General features: G+C 41.2%; 2 protein-coding genes across 2 annotated transcripts in view; one reads left to right on the top strand and one right to left on the bottom strand.

Annotated features, from left to right (window-relative positions):
- LOC103051592 (IgGFc-binding protein-like) overlaps positions 1–5,334 on the top strand; it is a 25,522-nt gene extending 20,188 nt beyond the window's left edge. Inside the window, exons 14-17 of the mRNA XM_088140221.1 lie at positions 539–1,109; positions 2,526–2,725; positions 3,311–3,718; positions 5,044–5,334. Of these exons, the coding sequence (XP_087996347.1) occupies positions 539–1,109; positions 2,526–2,725; positions 3,311–3,718; positions 5,044–5,334 (1,470 nt within the window). The remainder of the gene's footprint in view (positions 1–538; positions 1,110–2,525; positions 2,726–3,310; positions 3,719–5,043) is intronic.
- LOC103051109 (IgGFc-binding protein-like) lies at positions 3,810–26,390 on the bottom strand. Its single transcript, XM_007432877.3, has 12 exons — positions 26,351–26,390; positions 24,538–24,603; positions 22,089–23,357; positions 19,840–20,438; positions 18,593–19,157; positions 16,558–17,153; positions 15,814–16,384; positions 15,067–15,266; positions 12,179–12,559; positions 10,565–10,851; positions 9,546–9,582; positions 3,810–8,172 (listed from the first exon to the last, which is right to left on the bottom strand). Exons 2-11 carry the CDS (start codon positions 24,578–24,580, stop codon positions 9,576–9,578), a joined length of 4,518 nt encoding a protein of 1,505 aa, XP_007432939.2. The 5' UTR covers positions 24,581–24,603; positions 26,351–26,390; the 3' UTR covers positions 3,810–8,172; positions 9,546–9,575.

Below are 26,390 nucleotides of genomic sequence, written 5' to 3'. Positions count from 1 at the left end.
GGGTACAAATGGCCTTTCTAAATTCTGCAAACTAACTTGAGGACAGCAGTTATTAGGGAGACAAATTCTTAAAGTTTCTCCAGGGTGAGATTTCCCCTTTGTGATGAAAATTGCACTGCTAGTGAAAAACCCCAAATGAGAGAAGTTCCCTCATAATGCCTTTCTTTGGAATTTAAACATTAGGGTGCCGGAGAGAGGATTATGCAGCGAAGGGCAAAAGATTCACACACGTGCCTGGGCTACCTCATAGCAAATTAAACACAAGAATACCGTACTTCACCTATCACAGTTTCAGTGAAATACTCTTCTCCTCTGGGAAAAAAGTCTAAAGCCAATTCTCTTTCACTGAACAAGATTAGAACTTTAAGGAAAAAAATCAGGTTATTTTTCTCAGGCTGACACTAATGAAAACAGGTCATTTGCTCTTTTTGGCTATTTTAGTTGTGCTTTTCTTCCCCCTTGGAACATGTGAAGGTGAGTTGTGTCTATCTTCATGTTAGTTAAATCTCACATGGATTTTTCTCTTCTGCCAACATAGGTCGATGGGGAGTTCTATACCCTGCCACTTGGGATAAAGAGAAAGGCAATTTTAATCAATCAAGAGGGGAAGAATATTGTGGTCCAAACTGACTTTGGTCTCAAAGTTCTCTATGATTCTTCCCATTACATCCTTGTGCTCATCCCTAGCACATACCAAGGACAGGTATGTGGCTTGTGTGGCAACTTCAATGGGGCAAGGCGAGATGAATTCCAACTGCCTGATGGAAGCAGTACCTCAAATGTGACCACCTTCGGAGCGTCCTGGAAAGTGCCAGCTGAGCACCTCAGTTGTTCTGATGACTGCAGGCAGAACTGTCCCTTGTGCAATGCTATTGAGACCAGGCCATATCAGGTGGAGAGTTCTTGTGGGTTGATCAGGGCCACCTCAGGCCCTTTTGAAGACTGCCATCTCCTGGTGAAGCCTGCTGAGTATTTTAATCTCTGCCTGTATGCAGTATGTGCAGCTCATGGAGCCAAAGAAGCTCTTTGCCAGAGCCTACAGGCCTATGTCGCTGCATGTCAAGCAGCTGGAGCCACTATCAAGACATGGAGAACAGCCTCCTTCTGCCGTGAGTTGAGAAATGGATCTGCTTCTGCTATGCTCAGCCTCTGATCTAGACCTGCAACTGTTGATGATTCCTTTACTCCTTTTCTTATATCCCTGGTTTCCCATTTTTCCTGAACATCACTTTCTCTAGTAGTTAGAGCAGTGTTTCTCAACCTTGGCAGCTTGAAGACGTGTGGACTTCAACTCCCAGAATTCCCCAGCCAGCATGGCTGGTTGGGGAATTCTGGGAGTTGAAGTCCACACGTCTTCAAGCTGCCAAGGTTGAGAAACACTGAGTTGGACTAAAACTGGGAAAGCCCAGGTTCAGTCCCACTTCTGTCATAAGTTAAACAAACATGTAGCCATTCCTTCGCCTAAACTACCTTTGAGGGTAGTTGTTAGAAAAATTAAATGGGGTAGAGGGAGAAAACCATAGAGGCAGACCTGAAGCTAGACAGACGTTTTGGAGGAATGCTTCAATCTGAGAGGTCTCCATGATCTATACATTTTATTGATTTATTTTATTTATCTATTTAAAACATTTATATAGTTGTCCATCCAATACCAAACTGGGCTGGTCACAACCAAGAGAGAAAACCGCATCTATGTATAATAAAAAGATTAAAAATAAAAAATGTTAGACTTGGCACCATAGTTTCCCGTGCAGCCCGTAACAGGTTCATTTCACAAAAATCATCCTATCCCAGGTCTTGAGTGCTTTTCGGAAGATTAAAAGGATTTAATCTTAAAATTATCTGATGGCATATAAGTGTAGTAATCAATGAAATCCTATTCTTTATTTGTGACTTACCTTATCTTGTCTGCCTGCTTTATCTATCCTGGATATGACCACCTCAACCAATGGCAGACTAATTTATCTTTGCTCCACCTTTCTCTGATAGCATTAAGATAGCTTAGCTAACCACTATTTTAATATGCCAATAGCTTCCTTATCATCTGATCACTTAGCACAGAAGTGGGAAATCTTTTTCTATTGAGGATCATATTTTCTCAGTGGTCATCTGTTAGGGCCTCATGGTAGATGAACACGTAGCAAGTCTTTAGTTAGGTGTTATAGAGTCAGGCTCAACTCCTGGTGATTGCATGGACTGAAATCACCATGTTCTTCCAGGGACCTTCCAATACAGACACCCTTTTTTCTTTTTGACAGCCTCTTCTTTCTTCTAAGCAGCTGACTACAGGAAAAGGAGAACACATCTCTTACTAAAGATAGAACCTGATCTCCTGCAGAGAGTTTTGAAATTAGCTTTAGGATTTCATTAAGTGAGTCAATTTGCCCACACCACATTAGCACACTGCAATGCAGATGTTCAGCCACTATTTCACATGCAGTTAAGCCATCTCTTTCCTTGAAGCATGAAAATCATGGAACACTTTGTATTGAAGTTCTATAATTGTGCTTTCCTTCTTTCCTCAGCCCTTACTTGCCCAGGCAACAGCCACTACGAGCTATGTACCAGGTCCTGTGATCTTACCTGTGCAGGTCTATCTTCTCCCACTCAGTGTACTAAGAAATGCTTTGAAGGCTGCCAGTGTAATGATGGCTATGTTTCTGATGGGGAAAAGTGCACATCCATAGATAATTGTGGCTGTGTACATGATGGGCACTACATGAAGGTAGGTGCCAGAACTGTTCTTAGCTGTTTCATGAGTTTGCAGAGCTATTGTGGTGCCAAGAGAAGAAGAACCAGAAGCTCTTCTGGTCTGATGCACACGGGGGTACGGTAAAAACACTGAACTGAGATGCTTGCAAAATGAGTAAGCCAGCATTTCCTGCTTGCAATCTACTTGTCCTATAGTTTGAGAATCTGTAGTTGCCTCATCCTTCCTTTGCCTATGCATGGTGACGGACCACAAGTCTTAGAATATGCAAAAGGTCAATAATGCTCTAATAATAAGAGGGACTTCTTTTTCCAAGTGGAATTCGACCCAGAGATTGCCACATTCTGGATAGAAAAGGTGGATCCAGAGTTAGGGTAATGGAGGAGGGGTGCAGAGGAGCATCGCTGGAAATATTTCTTGAACATGCCAAGAAAAAAAGTCTCTGTTTAGATGGAAATGCCATTCTTTTAAGGATGTAAGATTGAATGTCAGCTTTTGCAACAATAAGTTGAAATCTCCATGTCCATTTGAACAGAGTTTTTAAAAGAATCCTTTCCAGAACATTGGTATTTATTTTTGTTTGGCAATGTTCTGCCATAGGCTGAAGAGACCATTAACTCCAGGGATTGTTCAGAAAAATGCACCTGCCATACACCAGGCCAGCTTGCCTGCAATAAAACCAGCTGCCTAAAAGGGGAGGTTTGTGTACTTCAAAATGGCAGACGCGGTTGTGTCAAGCAGGAAGCTCAATGCAACCTCACCTCAGAAGCACAGCTGACCACCTTTGATGGTGTCTCTGGGACAATACTTTATGATGGTGCCTATGTGATGGCCTCTCTCTGTGACAAAACAGCCCAGACATGGTTCCGGCTAGTGGTGGATCTCAGGGGCTGCAGTGGTGGTGAAATAAACTCTGGTTCTGCAGTCTACTTCTTCTTCCGAGAGGCTGTTCTTGCTATCAACCAAGAAAAGGAAGTTTGGGTAAGAGATGCTGAGTTGTTATATTTTGTTATGTTTTTGTTATGTTATGTTTTACTTGCAAGATTGATGTCAGCCTTACCAGATAGACCAGACAAGAAACATAGCCAGACAAGCTAATTCTACTTTATTGTAAAGCTACATTAACAGAATCTTGCAAGGCTGAAAACACTTCTCTCCCCCTGCCCCCTTTACGGCCTAAGAAGTTAGGGAGGGTCCCTTCTGAGCCTCTTGCTGCACCCGCTATGCAGCTATGGGCTAGGCTGTCTCTTATCTTCCCTTTCCCTAGGCAGCATCTCTTTGCCTGGTCTCCCAAGGTCATTCCCACATACCATTACAGTAAGAAATGCTGAGTTGATATATTTTGTTATGAAGGTTTTTGGTGCTATAAGCAAAGAAGACTTGTGAGAGAATTAAACACCTTCACTGAACTTGGATTTTGTCCCTAAGTTTATACCCCAGCCTATTATTTATTTCATTTGATTCCTTTAAATCATTTATATGGCTGCCCATCTCACAACAGTGACTCTGGGTGGTGTACAAAGATTAAAACCCAACAATTAAAACAATAATTCATGGCGCCTCTGGTCAATGACACCTTCCAATCATGATGTTTACCTGAAGAAGAGAACTGTCCTACTTTAAAGGTAAGTGCTTTTCAATTGTGGTGTGACTTTTGCTGCTAAGGGGAAGTCTTTCCCTAGAGAAAGTGCTAGAGACGTTTGCCTTTTTGTGAAGAAAGTTAGAATAATCAATCCCTGCCCATAAATTTGGTGGAGAATTCTGGAAATGCTGATTATGTCCACTTCTAATTTGTTTTTCCCTTATTTTTTTTGAGGAGGGGGGAGTTTTAAAACTGCATTATGCCTAGTTTAGGACTTACACATCATGTTTGGGTTATTTCCTGTCACAAAGCAGCAGTCATAGAGGGATTCTGAAGGGGGCAGAAAAGGAGTCCCTGGGGTCACAACGCCCCATCCCTGAGTTAAACCAACGCAGCTTCCCTTAAATTTTTCCACTAAATTTTAAATGAAATAGTGTAAAATCCAGCTGAATATGAATTCACTTTGTTGATTAAAGTGTGTTAACAAAGAAAATTCATTAAATCTTCTGTTTTTTCAGATAGGCATTCTTACAGGGGAGCCATTTTTAATTTCATACAATTCATGTCTTTCCACTCCTTCTGTTCACTCTCACCTCTTACCTCTGAAACAAACACTGGGGAAAATGCTCGTTAACCTTACCATAACCCACCTCTGATTAGACCATTCCCTCAGCTTTGAACTCTGATCTTCCATTTGCAGATGGACGCATTTCAATAAACTAAACATGTGCCATGATCACTTTTTGTTCAGGTCAATGGGCAGCTGGTGGACCTCCCAGTTTCCCTTTCTAAAACTGTGTCTGTAAGTATCTTGGAAGACGTTGTTACAATTAGTCATGGGAAGGCTCTTCAGGTTCTCTTTGGCCTCAAAGGAGAAGTGACCGTGAAGGCCAAAGACAGCTTGGCAGGCAAGCTGTGTGGATCCTGCAGAAACTTCAATGGTGACATCTCTGATGATCTTATGCTACCCAATGGAAAAGTTGTGGGGGACATTTCTGAGATGATTGATGCATGGAAGGCCAGAGACTTCATCAGCTGGTAAGTTAATGCTTCAATCATTCATTCTCTAATTTAGGAGTGCACAGCTGGAATGCTTTTTCTTGTCCAGAACTGTGTTCCCATTGAGATAATCTGCTGAGAATACATGCTAGCAGTGAATAGAGCCAAAGACAAAGGTCAAAGTGGACAGAGCCAAATATGGGTAGAGGCAACTCTCTCTCTCTCTCTGCCAATCTCTTTCTTTCCCCCCTGCTCTCCCCATCCAGCAGCCTGTCAGATTCTTCCTGCAAAAGGCCAGAAGATAGAGATGGAGGTGGAGATTTATTTGCAAGGGGCTTTTGGAACTTAGCCAGAATGGAGGCAGTTTTCCCATCCTTGCTTTATGCTACCAATTTATTTGTGCTTGTAGCGGTAGACCAATCTTCTCAATTAGAAATAGCCAGAAGGCACAGTCTGTCACGCCAGCATCCCACAAGGAGCCTACAACAATGCTAAAAAATGTAAAGCAATGAGTAGAGCTGTAATGAGTTCTCCAGCAAACCAGGAGCATGGGTAATATGGTATAGGAAATGAGATACCACCAATTCAGATGCATTGAACTGGAAGTTTCTGGGCTAGGAGGAAATGATGTTTAAATAAGGCTGAAACTACCTTAAATTCAAAGTGTCAGGCTACCCTTAGGAGGCATGGAATCCCTTCCCTCTGATGGCATTAAAGCAACCATCCTTGGTCAAATCAATATGGTTCAATATAACACTGAAGTCTATGGCAATCTTCACATTTTCCAAAACCCACCTTAAATACTTTTCCAGACTTACTTCTCGATCTGATTTCCTGATTTCTCCTGTAATGCTGCTCTTAGATCTGTTAAGAAATTTCCGTGTTTTCTCCCCAGGTTTCCTTTTAAAATGTAGGATGTAGGGTGCTAATTTAGGCCAAGAAGACATTAGCACCGTTGTCCCAAACAAATCTGATTCCTGGTGGTTTTTGTTTTGTTTTAAGAAATTCTGATTATAAACACCAGGGAGCTGAGATATTTTTATTCAGGCTGGCTTTGGGTTTGTAAGCTGCTTAGCTGTTTTCACTGGGTTCTTACCAATATCAACCCACCTGAGCATCACGTTTAGCAGGAAAGCAGCTGGGGCTATGGAGTCTATAACAATCCAACTTACTTTTCTTTCTCTTTTCTAGCAAGCATTAGTTCAAAAGCTTGATCCCGACCATCAGCCTACATCAGTGACCATGGCTCACAGCTGCTTTGCATCATTTTGCCCTTAAAGATGGTTTACCTGCAATGCCTCGAGAAGGCACTGTAAAAACATACATACATGTCAATAAAAGATATGTATCTATATCTACAGAATTGTCTCTGGAGAAGTCATTGTGCCCAAGGACACCATCCTTTGCAGATTTCTCAGCCTGGAGCTGGAGTCATGTAAGGCTACTGATCATGGATTTTTTTTTTTTTTTAAATCATGATGAAAGATAAGTCATGCTGTCTGGTTTACAAGGAACTTCCCAACAATTGAGATAAAGGATTTCCTTTGAACCAGTGTTTTGATGTCACACAGCTCAGTAATGAATAGCCAATAGCAAAGGAGTCACTTAAAAAAATAAATAAAGAATTGTTGCTCAAGAGACAATTGAAGTGAAATTCAAGCTGTGTAAGTGGTTCAGTTTCTGGAACTCCTCTTTTCCTGAAGCTTGTATATATGCATTGTTTTGAATTTATTTTTCCTTTCTCTCACCCACTCCCACAGAAATCATTGTGACAACTTTGGGAAGAAATAAATCTGGCTGCTAAACTGCTAACATACTATCATTCCACTTTCAGTACTCACAGCTTTTAAACATTACAGAGGAATGATGGTTTGGAACTCAGGGAGCTTCCCCTCATAGTAACCGCTCAGATTTTTGCAAACCACCAGATAAATGGATCAAGCACACTAGTAATTTATTTTATTTCCCATTTGTAAGATATGGGAAGGATGGGGATTTTTGTTACTCCAGCATTTATGATAGTCCAGGGTGGGAAGGTTACTCACTGGATGATAGTTGTTACATTCTGTTATTGTTCTGCTGAAGTTTGGGCTCTGATTCACTTTTGGTGTTCTTTGTGTATTCTCTCTGTTCCTGTTGCCTTTAAACTGGTTTTTGAAGGATTGGAGAGTGGAAAGTATCTTCACTCAGAATTGAGCATTCTACAGATATTGAATGTTCCCTTTGATATTTCCCACTGCATGTAAGCACATACGTGACACAGAAAGCACTTTTAAAAGGCATTCCTCCTAGATCAGTGTTGTCCAAACTTGGCCACTTTAAGATGAGTGGATTTCAACTCCTTCTGGGAGTTGAAGTCCATTCATCTTAAAGTGGCCAAGTTTGGACAACACTGTCCTAGATAGTGGGAAGAAAGAAGAACTTTGACAGTGTTGAGCTGATGACATTCATGCTTTCCAAGAAGTGTGTGTGTGAGAAAGAGAGAGAGAGAGAGAGAGAATGGGAAAAAATATGCACCTGTGAACTGAGGCCCTGGGTCTGATTCTGGCTATTATTCATCCCACTGTGGAAATGCCATTCAGTAGTAAAAAGGACACCTAGCCGTCTCTTGCTATAAATATTCTATGTCTCTCCACAACTTTCTCAACACAAAACCACATGACTGGTAGCATATCAGGTAGCAACAGACTTCGGTGACAGTATCGGAATGTGTAAATAAGTGGAGGTGGAACAGGTTGGTAGACTCTCTCCAAGCAATGGGGAGGAAGCGAATATAGTTCTGTAATGCTCCGTTGAGGTTCCTTCCTAGTAAGTGACACCCAAAGAGGCTTAATGGCAAGGGAGGGATCATAGCTGGTCTGTCCTTGGAACAGGAAGCAATCTATGGGAAAGAAAGAGGATTTAATACTACAAAACTGTGGCTGGGTTCCGCCCAGCCTGATCTAGCTGAGAATGTTGTGCTGATGAGAAAACTAGGCTTGTACCAACCAGAAGGCTAAGGGTCTTATGTGAACACAACTCCTATAGTACAAGAAACAAGAGGATGCTAATGAATATTGCATCTGCTTTTCTCCCATCATGATTAGAAACATTAAGCTAATATCCAATGAAATCATATTATGGGTGAATGTGTATTTCTGAGCAATGGAAATGGTACTGGGCAGATAGTAAAACAATTATTCACTTTGAACCTTCAGTGTACTTCCATCCCAGCTACAACTTAATCCCCTCTTCTCCTTTAAATATGGCACATGCATATGAAGATATTTCACCCAAATACATCCAGAAATACTTAAGAAAATGAGTTTGCATAAATATGTGAGAGTTATCAAAGGATTTATAGTGTGCATATTAATTTATAATGCTTGCTTGCTAAAGCAATAGCTTTGCACATTTTTGTTTCTGAATATGGCAGTATGGGACCAGATGCTGAGTTCCCATTAAGATTCACAAAGCAGTTGGACCCGTTGAAGATAAAGCTTATGATAAAAGGTTCTTGTAGTTCTTACAGTAGACAGACAGATCCTTATGGGAAATCTACAGGTCATTAAGATGAGAGCAATCTGCTACCTTTTCATATGCTACCTTTTCATATGGGGGTTCCATTCTTGTCTCCTAGAGTTAATAATTGATTGCATATTAATTTAACTCAGGAGCGATGTGTTTTATTCTGAAGCTGTCGATTGTAGTGTCTTTTTATTACGGTTGTAACTGCTGCAAAGATCGGAAGTCACTTCTATAAATATCTTTTTTTCTTTTTTGTCTTTTGCTATCTTTCACTTTTTCATTTATTCTTTATATCTTTTTCTCCTTTTCCATTTTCCTGTTTAAGTTTCTGTAGCTTTTTTTAATCTTATGTAAAATTCTTTCAATAAAAATTATGATGGTAGTGTCTTTCGAAAAAATGCTGAAGTGCTTATACAGCCCAGTACATGATTCTACGTATAACCATAACAGCGAAAAAAGAAAAGGACGTTATTCTTGATCTGCTAGTTGATGCTATTTCTGCAGAACAACTGTCCCCAATCTGTGAACCTCAGATACCAAAGGTATTCTTCTTGGTACTTCCTGCTACCCACTCCACCATCTTTTGTTTGAAGAAGACTTAAAGAGGAAAAAATCCAGCCAAAAGTTTGATAAGAAATCAGGATGTGTTCATGGATCCCTTTAAAGTCCATCAAACTGCCATTATTCTGTTTCTGTAATTCAGATTATGTCCATGATGAAATAACTATAATTTGGAGAATCACTTACCATTCTAAACAGCAACAGGCCTCTTGGGAATTAGTAGCTACAGAAAGAAGCAAAAGAAAAAGCTGTATAGATCTAACTTCAAGGAGTTATTGGAAGCCTGTTTTCACCCGTTCACTATCAATATTCAATCTGAGCCTTTCATTTTTCTATTTTGGAAGGTTAAGCATGGGAATAAAAAATCTTCATTGCTGTTTAATCATTGCAGGAAGCGATCAACAGTGGGTTCACATGCTACAAACGATGATATAGTTTCTTCAGCAAAGCCTGGATAAAACAAAACTGGCTGAATTCAAGAGCCATAAACCACTATTTACAAATGGCTAGGTTCACACACCGCAGTACGCCAATACCAAATAAACAATATTATGGCTTAAGGCAATCTATGAACCCATAATAGTTGGGCTTGTGCAGCATATTTAATCAGGTCGCTTAAAAGGCCCTAACCACTGAATTTGCACAACAGTTAAAGGCTGGATTTTGCAACAATATTTTTATGCAAACCCAGGCTGTTTGATTAACTGTATGAACCCAGGAAAATGGATGAATTCAGTAATCAGGTTAGGCACATTGTGAGCACAGGGAATAAGGAAGGAAGGAAGGGAGTGCATTGAGCAAATGGAACTGGGATTGAAAAGTAGGATGTGAGCTTGGAGGGGGCTCAGAAGCATGTGTTATTCTTCTGATTAGTTTATCTAGTCTATCCATGCTTAGCAAGTTGTAAACCCTCAGTTCTGTCCCTGTGATCTCCAATTTAAGTTTCTTATAGCAATGATGAGAGAGATTCAGGGAGCAGATTATGGAAATGGGTCTTTCTGCCCTAGACCCCAGAGAGTCATTGCTATTAGCTCTTAGATTAGTGGTTTCCTGGTATTGTTGGAATATAACTCTAATGATTCCTGAATAACAGCAATATTGTCTGATGGTGATGGAAATTGCAGTCCAACAACATCTTAGGACCCAAGGCTAAAAACCACTGCCTTATTCTTAAATTGTCACAAGCTGCAACTAGCATTACTTACCACCCCAAGAAATCCCTGGCCTTCCAGGCATCAACCACCTCAGCAATGTTATTTGCAATCTGGTCATTCGGTAGCCTTAAGTCATCTGAAGAGTCGTTGTTAAAGTTCCCACAAGGAGCACATAGCTTCCCTGCCATGTTGCTGGTGACCTTCACTGTTACTTTGCCATTGGGACTGTAGAGAACTTGTAGCTGGGAGTTTTGATTGATGACAATGCTGTCCTGAGATTCAGTGATGGAGATGGCTGTGGAGACATTGTGTGGGAGCTGGACCAAGAGTCCATTGACCTGAAAGAAAAGTAATGGGAGACATGGAAAGTGAAGATTCCTGGGCTCAAGACTCTGCTGTTGTGGGTTAATAATGGAATTAAGTATTGTCACGATTTCTTATGTCTGACACTTAAACCTTTTCATCAGTTTGACTTTGTAAGTTTCCCAAAGAATCATGGGAAATGTAGTCTAATTCAGGTACTAAGAACTGTTTGAAAGCTCTAGCTCCAACCTCTTAGAGGTTGCTGGGGAATGATTATCAAGCAGCACCGTCAAGTAGTTTTCTCTTCTAAATTTCTAATTTGGGGTAGAAAATCTTGAGAATTTTATCTGAATGCAAGAATGTAGAACATAGGATAATACTGGAATCCCATTAAACACAAAGTTATAGGTTTGGACAGTAACTTTGGTTACTGAATTAAGCTATGGGCTGGGTTTGCACACTACGTTAAGCTGCAAAAAAACTTATCAAGGTTCATATATTGTCCAGACCCTGAGTTTGTAACTCACCTGCTTAAGAGTGTTATGCAAACACAGCCATAACATGATTTGTTTGGCCAATTCAACAAACCACAGTTAACACAAACCATGGCTTAATACATTGTGCAGCCTATGTGTTGATATGTCCCATCCTGTACATATGTAAGAAGTGCCCTGCTGGCTGAAGCTGGGAAGGCCCATCTGGTCCAGAAAACCGCACCAAACACAAACCTAGCCAAGGTTGGCTAGCTTAGTATTTTGTTTGCTATATCTAGCCTTTTCTTCAAGGGAGTTTATCACCCTTCATTTTAATCCCATAACAATCCTGTGAGGAAGACTGATCTGAAAAGACGCGATTGGCCCAAAGTCAACAAGTGAGTTTCCCTAGCTAAGGGTAGACTTGAATTTGGGTCTCCCTAATCTTAGTCCAACATCTTAACTCTGAAACCACACGAGAGGCCGTGAGGTCTTTAAGTGACCCAGTTACATAGGTTATGTGAACACAGCCATTCAGTAGCCAGTATTTTGCTTTGAGGGAATTGACAAGCAGGAATGGAAGGAAATAGCCATCCACTATAGTATTTCTGTAGATGTAAAGTTCTGCTAACTGAACTTTAGAGCATCTACAGAATCCAGGGGTTTCCTCAGCATGACAAGATGTATGTTGTGACATCACAGTTCCAGCTTCTCCCCTTACAGGGTGCATATACCACTGTAACTCATATTCAAAAGGGGTACAGCTTGCATTGTAACACTGCAGGCCATTGGCCCCTGACTCTTGTCCCTCTCTCCACCCACCCATAATTTGGTGAGACGTAATTTGGGGACACAGAGTTCTATGGTATCATTGTGGGCCACAGCTTACCCAAGTCTCCTTGAGGTTAGTCACTGTGATGAACGCTTCCCGGAAGAAGATGTAGACTGCTGTAGCAGCAGGCACCATGTCATGGTTACAGTCATTGAAATCCACCACCAGTTTAAACCAGGAGGGTGAGTCCTCCTCACAGTAGGATGCAAGCTTGTAAGCACCGCTGGTGATAAGCTTCCCTGTGACACCATCAAAGGAGCTGAGCCATGCGCCTGGGATCAGAGTGCATTGGCCTTCCTGTCTTACACAGCCATACCCCTTGGCTGTGGGCATACAAGTCTCTCCCACAGCGCAGCGGTTCTTGACACGGATGAGCTGGCTAGATGGGTGGCAAGTGCACTTCTCGGAGCAGTCATTGGATAAGATTGTCTCCCCTGCCTGGAGAGCAATTCCAGATGAAAAAACTCCAGTGAAAAATCGTCTTAGAACTACCAAGGAAATCACGCATGGAGCAGAATCAACAAAGCCAAAGAAACAGCACTCTTAAAAAGAAACACATGAACACTTTCTTACCAAATGGGGCTGGTGGTACCAGTTCAACTCCAAATGCTTATACGTTCTGGGCAAAGCCATTTTGCCACAGACTAAATGCCAAACTGGATATGCTTGAGGCCATCTAACTCATTAAATCAGCCAGGAAATGGAATAATTTACTCTGAGCTGAGGTTCTTGCTTTCATCAGGTGAAACCATGGAATAGAAGCCATGCAATGAATTCAATCTCTAGTCTAATGTTTCTCAATCTAGGCAACTTTAAGATGAGCGGACTTCAACTCCCAGAATTCCCCCGCCAGCCATGCTGGCTGGGGAATTCTGGCTATTGAAGTCTGCTCATCTTAAAGTTGCCAAGTTTGAGAAACACTGCTCTAGTCACTCCACTTAAACAAAGGTGCACAACCTGAAAACATTATGTCCACTAGGAGTTTTTAATAGGATAGGTGAAAAATACTTGCAGAATAAGCATTTTATTCCCACCTCTCCCTGATTACATCAGCCTGTCCCATTAGATCTGGCAGGGAATGTATGCTATGGGTTCCATCAGCCAGGAACTTGTATCTGGTGGGTCCCAGGAGGTGGGTCCTGTGGAACATTCTCCCCACTGAAGTGAGGCTCACCCCTTCCCTGCTGTTGTTTAGGAAGTCCCTAAAGTTCTGGTTGTGTCATCAGGCCTGGGGGCCTTTGGGAACCAGAGACATTCTTAGATGGCTCCACTATGATTGATATTCTGCTCTCTCCGTGGAGCTTGTATATTTATATTTTTTGATAATATTTCCATTTTAATAATTATCTGGAGGTTGAGTCATGGCAACTGGACTTCTTTTCTTTTTGGTAGAGATGTTTCGCTACTTGTCCAAGCAGCTTCTTCAGCAGCTTGGACAAGTAGCAAAACGTCTCTACCAAAAAGAAAAGAAGTCCAGTTGCCATGACTCAACCTCCAGACAATTCCACCAGGATGACTGAGAATCTTCATAAGTAATTTTAAAAATTACTTTTTATCTTTTTATAACAATTGCTTTTTATCTATTTGCTGTTTTCTTAATTGCTGTATGCTGCCCGGAGTCACTTTGTGTGAGCTGGGCAGCTATATAAATGTGACAAATATATAAATAAATAAATAAATACATACATACATACATACATACATATTTAACTGTATTAAGTTGAACAAAATCAAATAACATTAAATTTCTACTGTGACCCTATTACATGTTATAACATCTAAATAGAGTCTTTAGTTGCTCAAAAGTTGTGCATCCCTGGCTTTGAGAGCATCATGGGTAACACAACTGATACTCTTTGCCTGATAACCAATAACTGCTACGACTCCTACTTTGAATGTCATTAGCTAGGATGAGGAAATTATCTAATTTAGCATCGCATGTTCATAATATTCTTGAACATCAGCGCATATTCCAGAGCAGCTGCTGTGCAATTAGGCTAGCGCAGTGAGCCCAGTAACTTTGATCAATGACAGATATGGAGAGAAAAAAGCTTTTCTAAAGTATATCACGTGGCTGTTATAGTTAGAAGGATTGGGGGGGAAAATTAAAAAGCAGAAACCTGGGCTGAACATAAGAAATCGGAAACCAATACAAGCTGGGGATTTTTTTGGTGCGCGGTGGGGGGGAGAGGCTATTTGAGTAACTTGGAAAACATTAGATTTAGCAACAGAGTAATATCTGTCCTATCCCCGGAACAGATGGTATTGGATACATAAAAACTGCAGGAACATGTCAATTATAGCATTCTCAGATGGTCCTCAAGTGATCAATTCTGATTGGTTAGGTATTGTTTTAACATCACATTCACAATAGAATCCCTGACTGGCTAGAATGTAAGAGGGAAAAAAGCTTTCAATATGTGTCCAGATATAAATTAGAGAGAAAATGGTTGTGAGCAAGTGTAAAGGAAGGTGAGCATTTCTAGCTTCAGGATTAAGTTTCAATGACTATATCAGGGGATGCAAAGTCCTAATTTAGTCCAAAGACTAATAGCGTGTGGCAACATCAGGCTTGGGGGCGAGCTGGCTGGAAAGCGAAAAACCTTCATTGCATCATGCATGGATAGCCTCGCTGCGTGAACCAGGCAAGCATGTGAAAAACAAGTAGACGCCACGGCCAAGCCAGACGAACCCTGAGAAGATGAACAGCAAGAGCAAATGAATGTGTGGCATAATCCTCGTTTCAGCACTGCCTGGCATGACATTTCAAATGCACCAAAAACTAAAAATTGCAGAGATATGGTCAGAAGGATAAATCAACACATATACAATTTCTGAACCACGGCAGCCACAAATAACTTTGGAGCAATTTTTTTCCCAGGCTCTATCGCAATCATAGCTTCCTGGCTGAATAATGAAGAGTTTACTTCGTGAACAGCACCCACCTTGATGTAGCGCCTCTCATAAACACATCCGCACTTATCCATAGGCACACATTCCTCCCCGTCAAATGCATAGCCGTTGTCACATTCGCAGCCTTCAAAACATTCTCCTGTGCAGTGAGTTGGAGCAGATAAGGCAGCACAGGTGAAATCACAGGTTCGGGTACACAACTCATAATGACTGTTAGCCGGGCAGGGGAGAGCTGAAAAGGGCAAGGCAATTTGCACACAAAGAAGGTGGAATTAGCCACATTCATTCAGGTGGTTCTTAAAGTTCTTTATCAATGCTGGCATCACATAGCACTGCAAGTAGATCGGTAGATCTGAGATACCTTCTGGAGAGAAGACCAAACCTGATGTCTCTGATGTTTCACTTGGAGCTCAAGGCAGATTGTGTCACTACTGATAGTTGAAGTGACATGCCAAAGTTGATTGTGTTGTAGGAGTTCTCTGAGCATGGTTTTTACTTTGAGACCTTTCATTAATGTCTAGGTAGCATCTTCAGTGTTACCTAGGTGGCTAATGAAACATCTACAAGTGAAAAACCAAGCTCAGAGGATTCCCATAATCCACCCGCCCAACCCTGAGTTACCAATATTCTCTAACACTGCAAAGTACCTGCTTTGCGCAGGCCCAAGGTACAGTATTCCCAGTGTCTCTTTGATACAAATTTGCATAAAGACCTTGCCTTGGAAATATAGTGAGAAATAACCGCCAAAGAAAAGCAGTAGTTAAATATCTCAAACTTACAACAGAAGGAGGCTGTTCTCCAAGCTCCAACATTGGCTCCAGCTAGCTGGCATGCAACTGTATAGGCCTGAAGACTTTGACACAAAGTTTCTCCTTCTCCATTAGTCAAACACATGTCATGGAGGCAATGTCTTAAGTAGTCAACAGGGCTAACCAATGGGTGGCAGTCTTTAAATGGACCTGTCTTGCACTGGATCATTCCACAAGAACTCTCAGCTTCATATGGTGCTGTCTGGATGGCATTGCAGGTGGGGCATGTCTCCCCACAGCCATCAGAGCATGTGACGCCATTCACAGGAACTTTCCAGGAAGCACCAAACTCATCCATGCTTTGAGTTACTTTTCCATTAGGCAGCATAAAATCATCACTCTGATCACTATTGAAGTTGCCACCTAAACCACAGAGGTGCCCATGATATGAGCTGGGGACTGACACATGAACATATGAAGAAGTATCATAGAGCACTCTGAGAATAAACGGTGACTGGACAATGATGTTGTTCCCCTCCTGTGTGATCCAAAGCTTCCCATCAACTGTGCTCATTGGCAATGTATAGTACTCTCCATTCATCTGTATAAAAACACAGTTTATAGTTTAGATGAAGGGTGTTAGTTCTAGTCACACTTGCTTAGTTGCAGCCACCTAGGCATATGCAAAAATCTATGACACACATGTGAAACATTTACATTTGTGAGCAACATCAGGATCTGTTATACACTCATACTAATGTATTAGGAACGTACCATAGCCTTCCACTTTATTCCCCTTTCAAGGACAATAGAATGTCCTTGAACTGAGATCATCACTTTTCTTGTTATAGATGCATGCCAGTGTTCAAGCTTCTCATTCTCCACCAGCACAGAGAATTGCACTAATCGAGGATCCTCGCTACATACTTTGGTTAAGATGTAAGTGCAAGAGCCATGGAAATGAAAACTTCGCCCATCAAAAGAAATGTAATGAGGGTCACCAGTAACTATAGTTGTTACATATCCCAGAGGATGACAATCTTGGATTCCATTTTCCATCCTGCACACCTCATAAGCACCACAAGAGAATTGGTGGCACTCAATGGCTCCATTGTCCATACAATGACACTTCTCCTCGCAAGAGCGGGTTGGGTAGAACTCCTCTCCCTTTTTGTAGTATCTGCCCTGATGCATACAGCCACACTCAGCGAGAGGAATACATTGATCTCCACTGAGAATGAATCCAGAGTCACAAAAACATCCTTCTACACATGGAGCTTCACATGTTTCTGAGGCTGAATGATTATGACAAGTGGCCGGGCAGCTATTTCCACAGAGTTCATAGTGGGAATTATGTGGGCAGGGAATGCCTGGAAAGAAAGAATGGGGAAGAAAAAAAATAGGAGATCTTCATATTCTAGCAGGGAAAACACAGCATATTCCAAACCATAATAGCCCCAATATAAAATGTAATGCCCTTGTAACTTTGAGGAGGGAACAGTCATCAGAGAAGAGGGATGTGTTACATGAACATTGGCAGGGGGCAGTGATGTTACATGTAACATGACGTCATCATATGATGTAACTTGCATAAGTCACATCATTGTGATTCTATCGAATGCCAATATGTTTTTTTTTTTCTGTGCCATCACAATTTGTTCTTCCCCTGCAAAAGTGCTTTCTGACTTGGTTCTCTAGGTTCTTCAACATCTCTTTCAAATTTCTCCTGTGGTGCTTTTAATTGACTTTACTGAAGCACAGAAAGTGTTTTTACAGTTTTTTATGTGTAATTGTTTTTATGTATTTATTCTTTTTAATTGTTGTATGCTGCCCAGAGTCACTTTATGTGAGATGGGCAGCTATATAAATTGATAGATAGATAATAGATAGACAGAAAGATAGATAGATGATAGATAGAAAGATAGAAAGATAGATGATAGATAGATATAGAAAGATAGATAGATAGAAAGACAGACAGACAGACAGACAGACAGACAGACAGACAGACAGACAGACAGACAGACAGATAGAGAGATAGATAGATAGATAGATAGATAGATAGATAGATAGATACTCCTTATGTGGTTCACTGTTATTCCTTCTTCATACTTCTGAAATCTCCCATACATACCATACATACTTCCCAATCTGAAAAAAAAAAACCATGGAGGGAATTGTCTCATGTATTTCATTGGGATTTAAGGGAAATCTGGAAAGCTAAGGAGGCTTCAGACCACTAGAGATATGACTGTACAATGAAAGGTAGGATTTTCATATACCGTCTTTGTAACTAGTATGTGTAATATGGGCAAGAATGCCACACTCACTCTGGCCATAAGAATGTAACCCAATTCTCTTCTCCTTTCAAATAATTTTTGCAAGCAAATTCTCCTTCATCAAATTGAATAAGAGCTGATGGGCAGTAATAGATTTAAGATTGTGGAATAAAAGCAAGGTATTGCAGGAAGGTGACACCCAGGAAGGAAAAATGCACAGAAGAAAGAGATTATTAAAGACTTTTCTTAATGAAGCTCAGAACGAGTCTCCATGTTAGCTGAACATTATACTTCAATAGCCAAGTAAGTAATCTGAATAAATGCTTCAGGTTTTGGCAATGGAATGATTGAAAATTAAGATTTTCAAGAAATACTTGAATTTTAATGGAGTTGGAGAGGGTCCAATCAACTTCCCTAAAAGTACCATATAGCAGATCTGATTTCTGCACCAACATCCTATTCTGAAAGGCCAGAAGCACATGTTGCTGCAAAAGCAGATGTGTCTGTTTATAATACCTGAATGCAACACTTACTGCAGAATGAAGCTGATCTCCACTGCTTAAGTTGGATGCCCAGAGCTTGGCAGGCTGTCACGTAGGCACTGATGGCACCACAGAGAGTGTCATGATGGCCCTTGTACACACAGGTATCAAAGACACAATCATCAAAATAGGATGTTGGGTCAAGAATCTTATAGCATTGCCTGAATGGCCCATTCTTTCTGATAAGGATGCCACAGAATTGGTCCCCCTTGTAGATTTGTTTCTGCTCATCTTTGCAGATTGAGCAGTTAGTAGTACATCCTGTTGAGCACCCTGGGACATCCTTCACTTTCCAGCTGTTTGCAAATTGAATTTCATCCTTAGCTTGTGTTCCATCTTTCATGAGGAAGTCATCCTTTGGATCTTGATTGGCATTACCACAGAGGCCACAGATTGCATTGGCATAAGTGTTGGGAAGGATGACCCTGGCATAGCTGTACCAGTCAAAACTGACTTCCAGTTCAAAGTCTGTCTTGATGAAGCCGTGGACTCCACTCCGGTAGACGCTCAGTTTATTTTCATAGGAGAAGGGTAGATCGATAAAGACTCCATTGACCTGGGAAACAGGGAAGATCAAGGTTTTTTTAGTGAATTTTCAGTTATTTTGTTAGTGAATTTAGGTAACTTTTTACAAGCTAAGCTTTATAAAATAAGTTGATGCTTGGGGGACTATGGGGGTGGAGGTGGGGAGGTGCTCAAGTTATTTCTTGAAATTAGGTGATGATGCCAGACCTGAAAGTTTACTATCCCCTTTATTAGAGTCAGTACCCAGCTAGTCTCACAGAATTTAAGGGGTTTGTCTATTGGAAATTTTCAGAACCAAAATGATGAACTCTCAGGAGAATTTAAAAAAAAAACATAACTGCAAATGACATTTTGGTTGACCTGGCCATTGAAGAGATGTAGCTCCACATAGCAAAGATGAAATATTACAGCAGTATTCAAGCAAGGAAGTGAAAATCAGCCACTGAAGAGCAAGTTCAGGAAGATTAGGATACATTAAGGAGGTAGTAGTAATAAGTGAAGCAAAAGATGTTGGAAAGAAGAAAATATCTGCCTAACAGAAAGAAGGGAGGGAGGGAGGGAGGCTTTGTTTTATACATTGATCTCCATTCTGGTGTAGCAATCAAGTTGCAGACTCATACATTCATAGTTGGCTCATACAACACTCTACCCCTGGTAATCCAAGCCATACGCTTTCCTTTATTTTAGCTTCCCCATTCTTTAGTATTTTTTACCTGAATTTTTTGAGGATGCTTTTGGCTCAGGCTGAGAGTCACATTGTAGACCTCCAGAGTCACTACCTTGGTGAAGGACACTGTCTTACTGCCTCGGTTGCTGTTTTCTACTGTCACTGAAAAGGGGGTAAGAGGGGAATCCTTAGAGCAGACCCCAGCCATCTGATAAACACAGCTACCCTGGAAGTCATACTTCCTTCCATCAAAGGTGGTATAGTGAGGGTCTCCAGTTCCAGTGCAGGTGGAGTAAGCCAGCCTTTTGCAGTGGTGCATACCATTAACCGTGGTACATTTTTCACTGGCCTTGCAACTGGCCTTCCAGCAGTTTACAGTCCCCTGGCTGAGGTCACATTTGCAGCGGGAGTGGCAATTCTCATCTTCCCAGAATTCCTCTCCGGGTTCATAATGGAGGCCATTGTAGACACAGCCACAGCTTTCAATAGGGACACACTGGTTGCCATTGAGGACATAACCATTGTTGCACTGGCATGTTGGCACACAATTCAGGGTACAGGAGAAGGAGGCTGATGGTTCGGAGCAGGTATCTGGGCAAGCATTTCCACAGGCTTCATAGTGGCTGTTCACTGGGCAGATGTGAGCTGTTGGGAGGTTACATAATATTAATTATAATTAATAAACCATTCTGTTAAACCACGGATTAGTCCAGATGTAGATAATCACTGCAAACATTTTTGAAGAGGGTGAAAAATATATTCTAAGAGAGACTCTGAAATCAGAATAGAAGTTGTAAATATGTATGTGTCCCTACATCCAGTTTTCTTGCTTTTAATATTGCTGTTCCCTGGGAGAGTGCTTGACTTAGCTAGCCCAATCATAGATCAGTCATAAAGATGGTTGAGGGAGGTCTTAAACCCCTTTGGATCCTGATTCCCTCCCATCCAAGCTTGATCCGGATCCCCTCTGGAAGATTTTCAGGCTCCAGTGTCCCAGCTCGCAAGGTGAGGGGAACAGGGATCTTCTGTTGGATCCCTCCCCCCAAGATGAGAATCCTATCTTTGACCTTGGTGGGAAGGTATCCTTGGATGTCTTTCCAGGGGCGATCACATTGCATTCTGAATAAATTAATCAGAAGTAGAACTTAAGCTGAGGCTACAAATGATGTTACCCCTGGCAGTTTACATCATGCATTTGCCCACTATGGTATTGCATATCCAAGGATCGTGACATAAAGTATTCCTGCTGAGCCTTTTACAGCAGATTATGGGATGTTACATTTTCAGTGGCTCTGCCATCGATTATCCTCAAGGACATGCATGTCTTGGGATGGGTTTTATTCTGCAATAATACAAAAAGGGAGGGAGGGAGGGAGGGAGGGAGGGAGGAAGAGGGGAGAGAGAGAATCTTCACTGCAGTTTACCAGAATTTGTTAACCAGGAGTGAACCTATTTTCTGTTGAGGGCACATGAAATTATATTAGAACAAAGTTAGGCCAAAGACTGCAGGATCTCTACCCCTGCACTAAGCTTTTCCCTCAACTTGTTCTTGTCTCTAATTCATTGTAATCCAACCATTCCTAATCTCTTAAACCAGCAGCATTGCATCCTCTCCTCCCTTTATGGTGGTTCCATTCACCTTCACCAGCTGTCTCATTTGTCCTGTGGTCAGTCTGTTCTTGACCACAACCAGATGCCATTTTCCCTTCATTAATGAGGATGCCCTGTTCTTCACAGGCAGTGGCATACACCTCCACTACTTGGCACAGCAATAATTTCTGGAGTTTTTGAAGATCTGGGAAAGAGCTGGATGGATTAAATCAAATGTTCCCCAGCCCTATCTCCTCTTTTCAACAATGGCCTACCTCCTCTGCTATATGTTCTATATTATTATTATTGCATTATATGTGTGAGATTGATTAAAAAGCCTTCCACATATAGGATGAATAATAAGAATGTAGCCCAACCTATCTGGAAGGCATCAGGTTAGGCAAAGGTCACTTATAGGAAGAAAGAAAGCTGCTTTAAAACAATATGCTTCCTCTGATTACTGGGTTAATCCATTCCTTGGGTTTGCACAATACTTTAAAATACAAACCAGCCAAATGGGTTGGATTCATGTAATAAAAATTCTAAACTACCAAAAGCCTAACCAAGTTTCATATTAATCAAGCTTAGCATGTTGTCCAAAAGCATCTTTTAGAGCTGTTTTGCTCAGTTGGCTAAACATATTGATTGAATGCAGTCAAGAGGTACTCAAGGTCATGAAGAAAGGAAGAAGCAATTCCATCTTACCATTTGCACAAACAGCAGGAGAACCGTAAGCTTTTCCATTTCCAATTCCAACACTCAGCACCCCAAAGGGGGAGTTGGGATGTTCTATTGTGTAGATGATATGTCTTCGGTCTAAGTGGTGGGAAGTCCAGGAGTAATCGGTGCCAGAAACTTGATTCCATTGCAGACCTTGCAATGGCCTTTTGTTCCCAGTGATCCCAGAAATCTCTGAAGATTTGGCAATGATCAGGGCGTAATTCTCAAACTGGTTATCTCCATAGATGTTATAAGCCAGACAGTAGCTGGAGATATCAGGTATTGCCATGAAGAATGGATCATATTTAAGATTCCCAAGGGTGCCACCATCATTGAAAAACATAACTTGGATGCCAGAACTAGCTGTGATGGGCATTGCAGTTGTGCCTTGAATGCCATAGTATGCTACCCGGGCAGCATGCAAATTCCTGACATTCTTGGTTTGTCCGGCCTGAACATCAACATAAGTATTTTGGGAAGCAGAAACATACACAATGTCATACTCTGTATTAAAAGGTAAAGAGGGAACGATGAACTTAGTGCCCCAGCTGGAAACGGGCAAAAGCTGTTCAAGGACATGATCACACTGGACTTGCCTAGAGACACATGTATGTCCACTGTAGACAGCCACTGGTTTCTGGGAGACTATTTTAGTACCAGAGAGGTCCACCTGGCCTTGGAACTGAGCAGCCTGATAAGGTTGAAGTGAAATGGTCAACTTGCTTCCTCGTAAATAGTTTTTTCCTTGGAAAGTAACAGGACCTTTCAGGTAGACATCAATTGTTGTGGGTTCAGCCCAGCCTACAATGGCAAATTGTCTGTACTGATCGGTACCCACATTTGGTGTAATAACATAATATTCAGTACCCAAGCTTGTTATGGGATAGACAATAGTGGTGTCAGTTGAGTGTGGTTTGTCGGAAAAGGAAAGGATGGAGATATCATTGTTAGCCCTGATGACGAGTGTATTGTCAAAAATATTGCTTCCAACCATCTCAGCCTCTGGTGGGATTTTCACTGACATTATTTCACCAGTGTTCACGATGACTGTTACCCTCAGTGTGGGTTGTTTCATGGAGATAGTAACAGATGTGGACTGAACAGAACCTGTGATGAGAAGCTTAAAGTTTCCCTGGAACCTTTGTGGAAAACCATTTTGCATGAATGCAGTGACAAATTCTTTTCCTAATGAGCTTGAGGAAACTGGGATGGGGAGGACATTTAACATGATCCAGGCAGGCCAACTCAAAATTCCTAAGTAGGAAAAAATAGAATTGATTAAAATTTTATGACATTTTAAAATAATCTTAAAACAGGCATGCCTATGTTCTCTGGAGGTATGGAGGATATAATGGCCATTTGTTGAAAAAGGTCAAGAAAGATGCTCTAAAAAGGGATGGAATCCAGTGGGGATCACTGTATGACTTGGAGCAGGTCAATGTAAGATGTCTATTCCTATAAATATAATGGGATGAGGGAAAGACCTTGGGAGACTGGGCAAAGAGATGCTGCCTAGGGAACAGTCAGATAAGAGACAGCAGAGCCTGCAGCTGAATAGTGGGTGGGGCAAGAGGCTCAGAAGAGAACCTCCCTAGTTTCTTGGGCTGTAAAGGAGACCAGGGTGGGGGCGAATTGTACTTTCATACAAGATTGTTGTTGGCCTCACGGGGTAAACCAGATAGGAATCACAACCAGATGAGCTAATTCTACTTTATTGTAATGCTACATCGACAGAATCTTGCAAGTCTGAAAGTACAATTCTCCCCCTCCCCCACATCTCCTTTACTGCCCAAAACACTAGGGTGGGTTTCTTCTGAACCTCTTACCTTGCCCACTATCCAGCTGCAGGCTAGGCTGTCTCTTATCCAACTCTTCCCTAGGCAGCATCTCTTTGCCCAGTCTCCCAAGGTCTTTCCCACATACTATTATAATAACAGTGATGAAGAACAATTACTAAAGAAGCCTATCTCCAAGACAGTTTGTCAGTTATGAGCCAATGGAGTCAGTAGTTTATTACAGAGTCCCTGTCAATTATTTATTTTAATCTATTAGTTCTCTTTCCCTTGCTTATGTTTGCTCCTCTTGTCTACATGTTCTATTTTCTACTGAGATTGTGTAATTTTATTCAAAGCTTACAAAGGGCCAGCCAACCCCCCCCCCCCCAAAAAAAAGGCATAGCAAGACCACAGCATTGTTCTCTGGACTGAAGACAGTATACTGAAAGTTCCAAAGATTTCTTGATTAGTGCAATTTTGATCTGGCCAGAATTCTACAAAGCCACAGCCAGGAATCTTGCATCTTCTGCCAAGCTTAGAAGGAATCTTGTATTCACATGAGCACAGAATGTTATGACTTGCCTCTTGTGCAATTACATTCCCACTTGTCCTGTTTACAAAGAGAACAATGAGCTCCAGGGATGATATAGAGTACTCACCACAAAATATACCAAACATGGTCCAGAGGTTGATTATCTCCATGCTTGACCACCTATTAACAGAAGCTGCAAAATAAGTTCTACAGTTAGTTCTGTCCTGCATTCTGTTGGAAGTTCTGTCATTCCAACATCTGGCTGTTGAAAGCCATTCAATGTTTTTATATGTGTGTATGCATCTTCAAGTCAGTCTTGACTCTTGGCGACTGCCTGGGCAAGTCCCTACAGTTTTCTTGGCAAGATTTTGGAAGTGGTTTGCCATTGCCTGCTTCCTGGGGCTGAGAGAGAGTGACTGGCCCATGTCACTCAACTGGCTTTGTGCCTAAGGCAGGACTAGAACTCACTGTCTCCCAGTTTCTAGCCTGGTGCCTTAACCATGACACCAAACTGACTCTCCATCTTTTTATAGCATATGCCATTACTTCAACTATATTTGCAAACAGGGGCTAAGTTCTGCAGAAATCTCTGTGATCCAGAAGACATTGTTCTTCAGCCACAGGTAGATCATACTAAGTAAGACCAACAGAATGTTCCCACATGTATAAGATGAATGCTATCAAAGTTCCCTAAAATTTGAAGAGTGTTTTACTTATTTATGAGTGTATATTGGAGATCTTCAAAACTTAAATAATCCATTTTTTTTTTAGCCAATAGAATGGTTTGGGGCTATTAGAGATGGTTTGTTGCTGTTCGGTCTCCAACCATTTTATCAGAAGCCACAGGAACAGCGCTAGTGATATTTTCCTGTCTTGTGTAAATACTTTGTATATTGTATTTTAATATCTTGTTTTAAATTATTTTTGAGTATAGTTTTTAACCATAACAGATAAGTGGGATACAGATGTTTTAAGCAAAGAAAGAAATAGCAATAAAGGGAGCAGGCTGTTTATTTTATTTATTAACTGGGGGGGGGGTGTTAAGAAATACATTATTTACTTAATTTATTTAATAAATTAATTAATAAACTGCGGTCTCTGCTGCTGACTGGGGTCTTGCACCTGATCCCTGATCCCCCCCTCCCCATCAGGATGCAACTGAGTCATTGAAGCCTAGTTAATTTTTTATGCATGTTGCATGAGTCCACTGAGTTGGGTGGCCAATACATTTAAATAAATAAATAATTGTGTGTGTTTTTTTTAAACAAAATTTCAAAAGGGGGGCCTTAATCACTAAGTTGCAGCCATCATCTTGGCTTTTATGAGCCTCCCCTCCCTCCCCACAGCAGGTGCTTCTGCCAGAATTGCAGCATTTTGAGATTAGGGTCCCACAGCTGTTTTAAAAAATGAGACCATTTTCATCCATAATTTAAGAGCTAAAAAAGGAGAGAAGGAAAATGTGTGATCTCAGATGCCTTTGGGCTCATCATATAGACTCTGCCAAAAGGAATTTTCTCCCGCTAGTTAGAATCCTGTGTTTTAAGAGTAAGTGAGAAGAAAAGAAAAGAAAAGAAAAGAAAAGAAAAGAAAAGAAAAGAAAAGAAAAGAAAAGAAAAGAAATTCAACCAGCAGATCTTTTCTAGTTACCCTATCTTGAAATCAAGCAGACTGGCACTAGTTGAATTTCTGCCTGTTCATATAACTGTTACCCTTTTTTGGTGTCTGTGAGCAAAAGCAACAACCCAGAGTTACAGGATGCGCATCTCAAATTGTAATATTGTGTTAAAAGCAAAGGCCAGGATGGATTACACAGTTTGCAAGTAGGAGTGCCTACTAATTTTGCCTCGCAACCGACTATCGCATTCCTCAAGACAGAAAAACAACTATTGTTACTGGAGTTCCTGAACATATTTAGTAAAAGGCAATGCAGATTTTCTTACCTTCTGGTCCATTGACTTTGGTGAATAGAAGGAGATGATG

Source organism: Python bivittatus, unplaced genomic scaffold (genome assembly GCF_059951505.1).
Source record: "Python bivittatus isolate LINGU-HERP-01145 unplaced genomic scaffold, Pbiv_v1 ctg000310_np1212, whole genome shotgun sequence".
NCBI classification, from domain to species: domain Eukaryota; kingdom Metazoa; phylum Chordata; class Lepidosauria; order Squamata; family Pythonidae; genus Python; species Python bivittatus.
This window is presented reverse-complemented; position numbering and strand designations above follow the sequence as displayed.

Excerpts from the sequence above, each read along its gene's own strand:
- LOC103051109 (XM_007432877.3), bottom strand. The coding sequence starts at position 24,580 with ATGGAGATAATCAACCTCTGGACCATGTTTGGTATATTTTGTG. Across the intron at positions 23,358-24,537 it reads CATGTTTGGTATATTTTGTG|GAATTTTGAGTTGGCCTGCC; the intron begins GTGAGTACTCTA and ends TTTCCTACTTAG. Across the intron at positions 17,154-18,592 it reads GAGATCAGCTTCATTCTGCA|GCATTCCCTGCCCACATAAT; the intron begins GTAAGTGTTGCA and ends CTTTCTTTCCAG.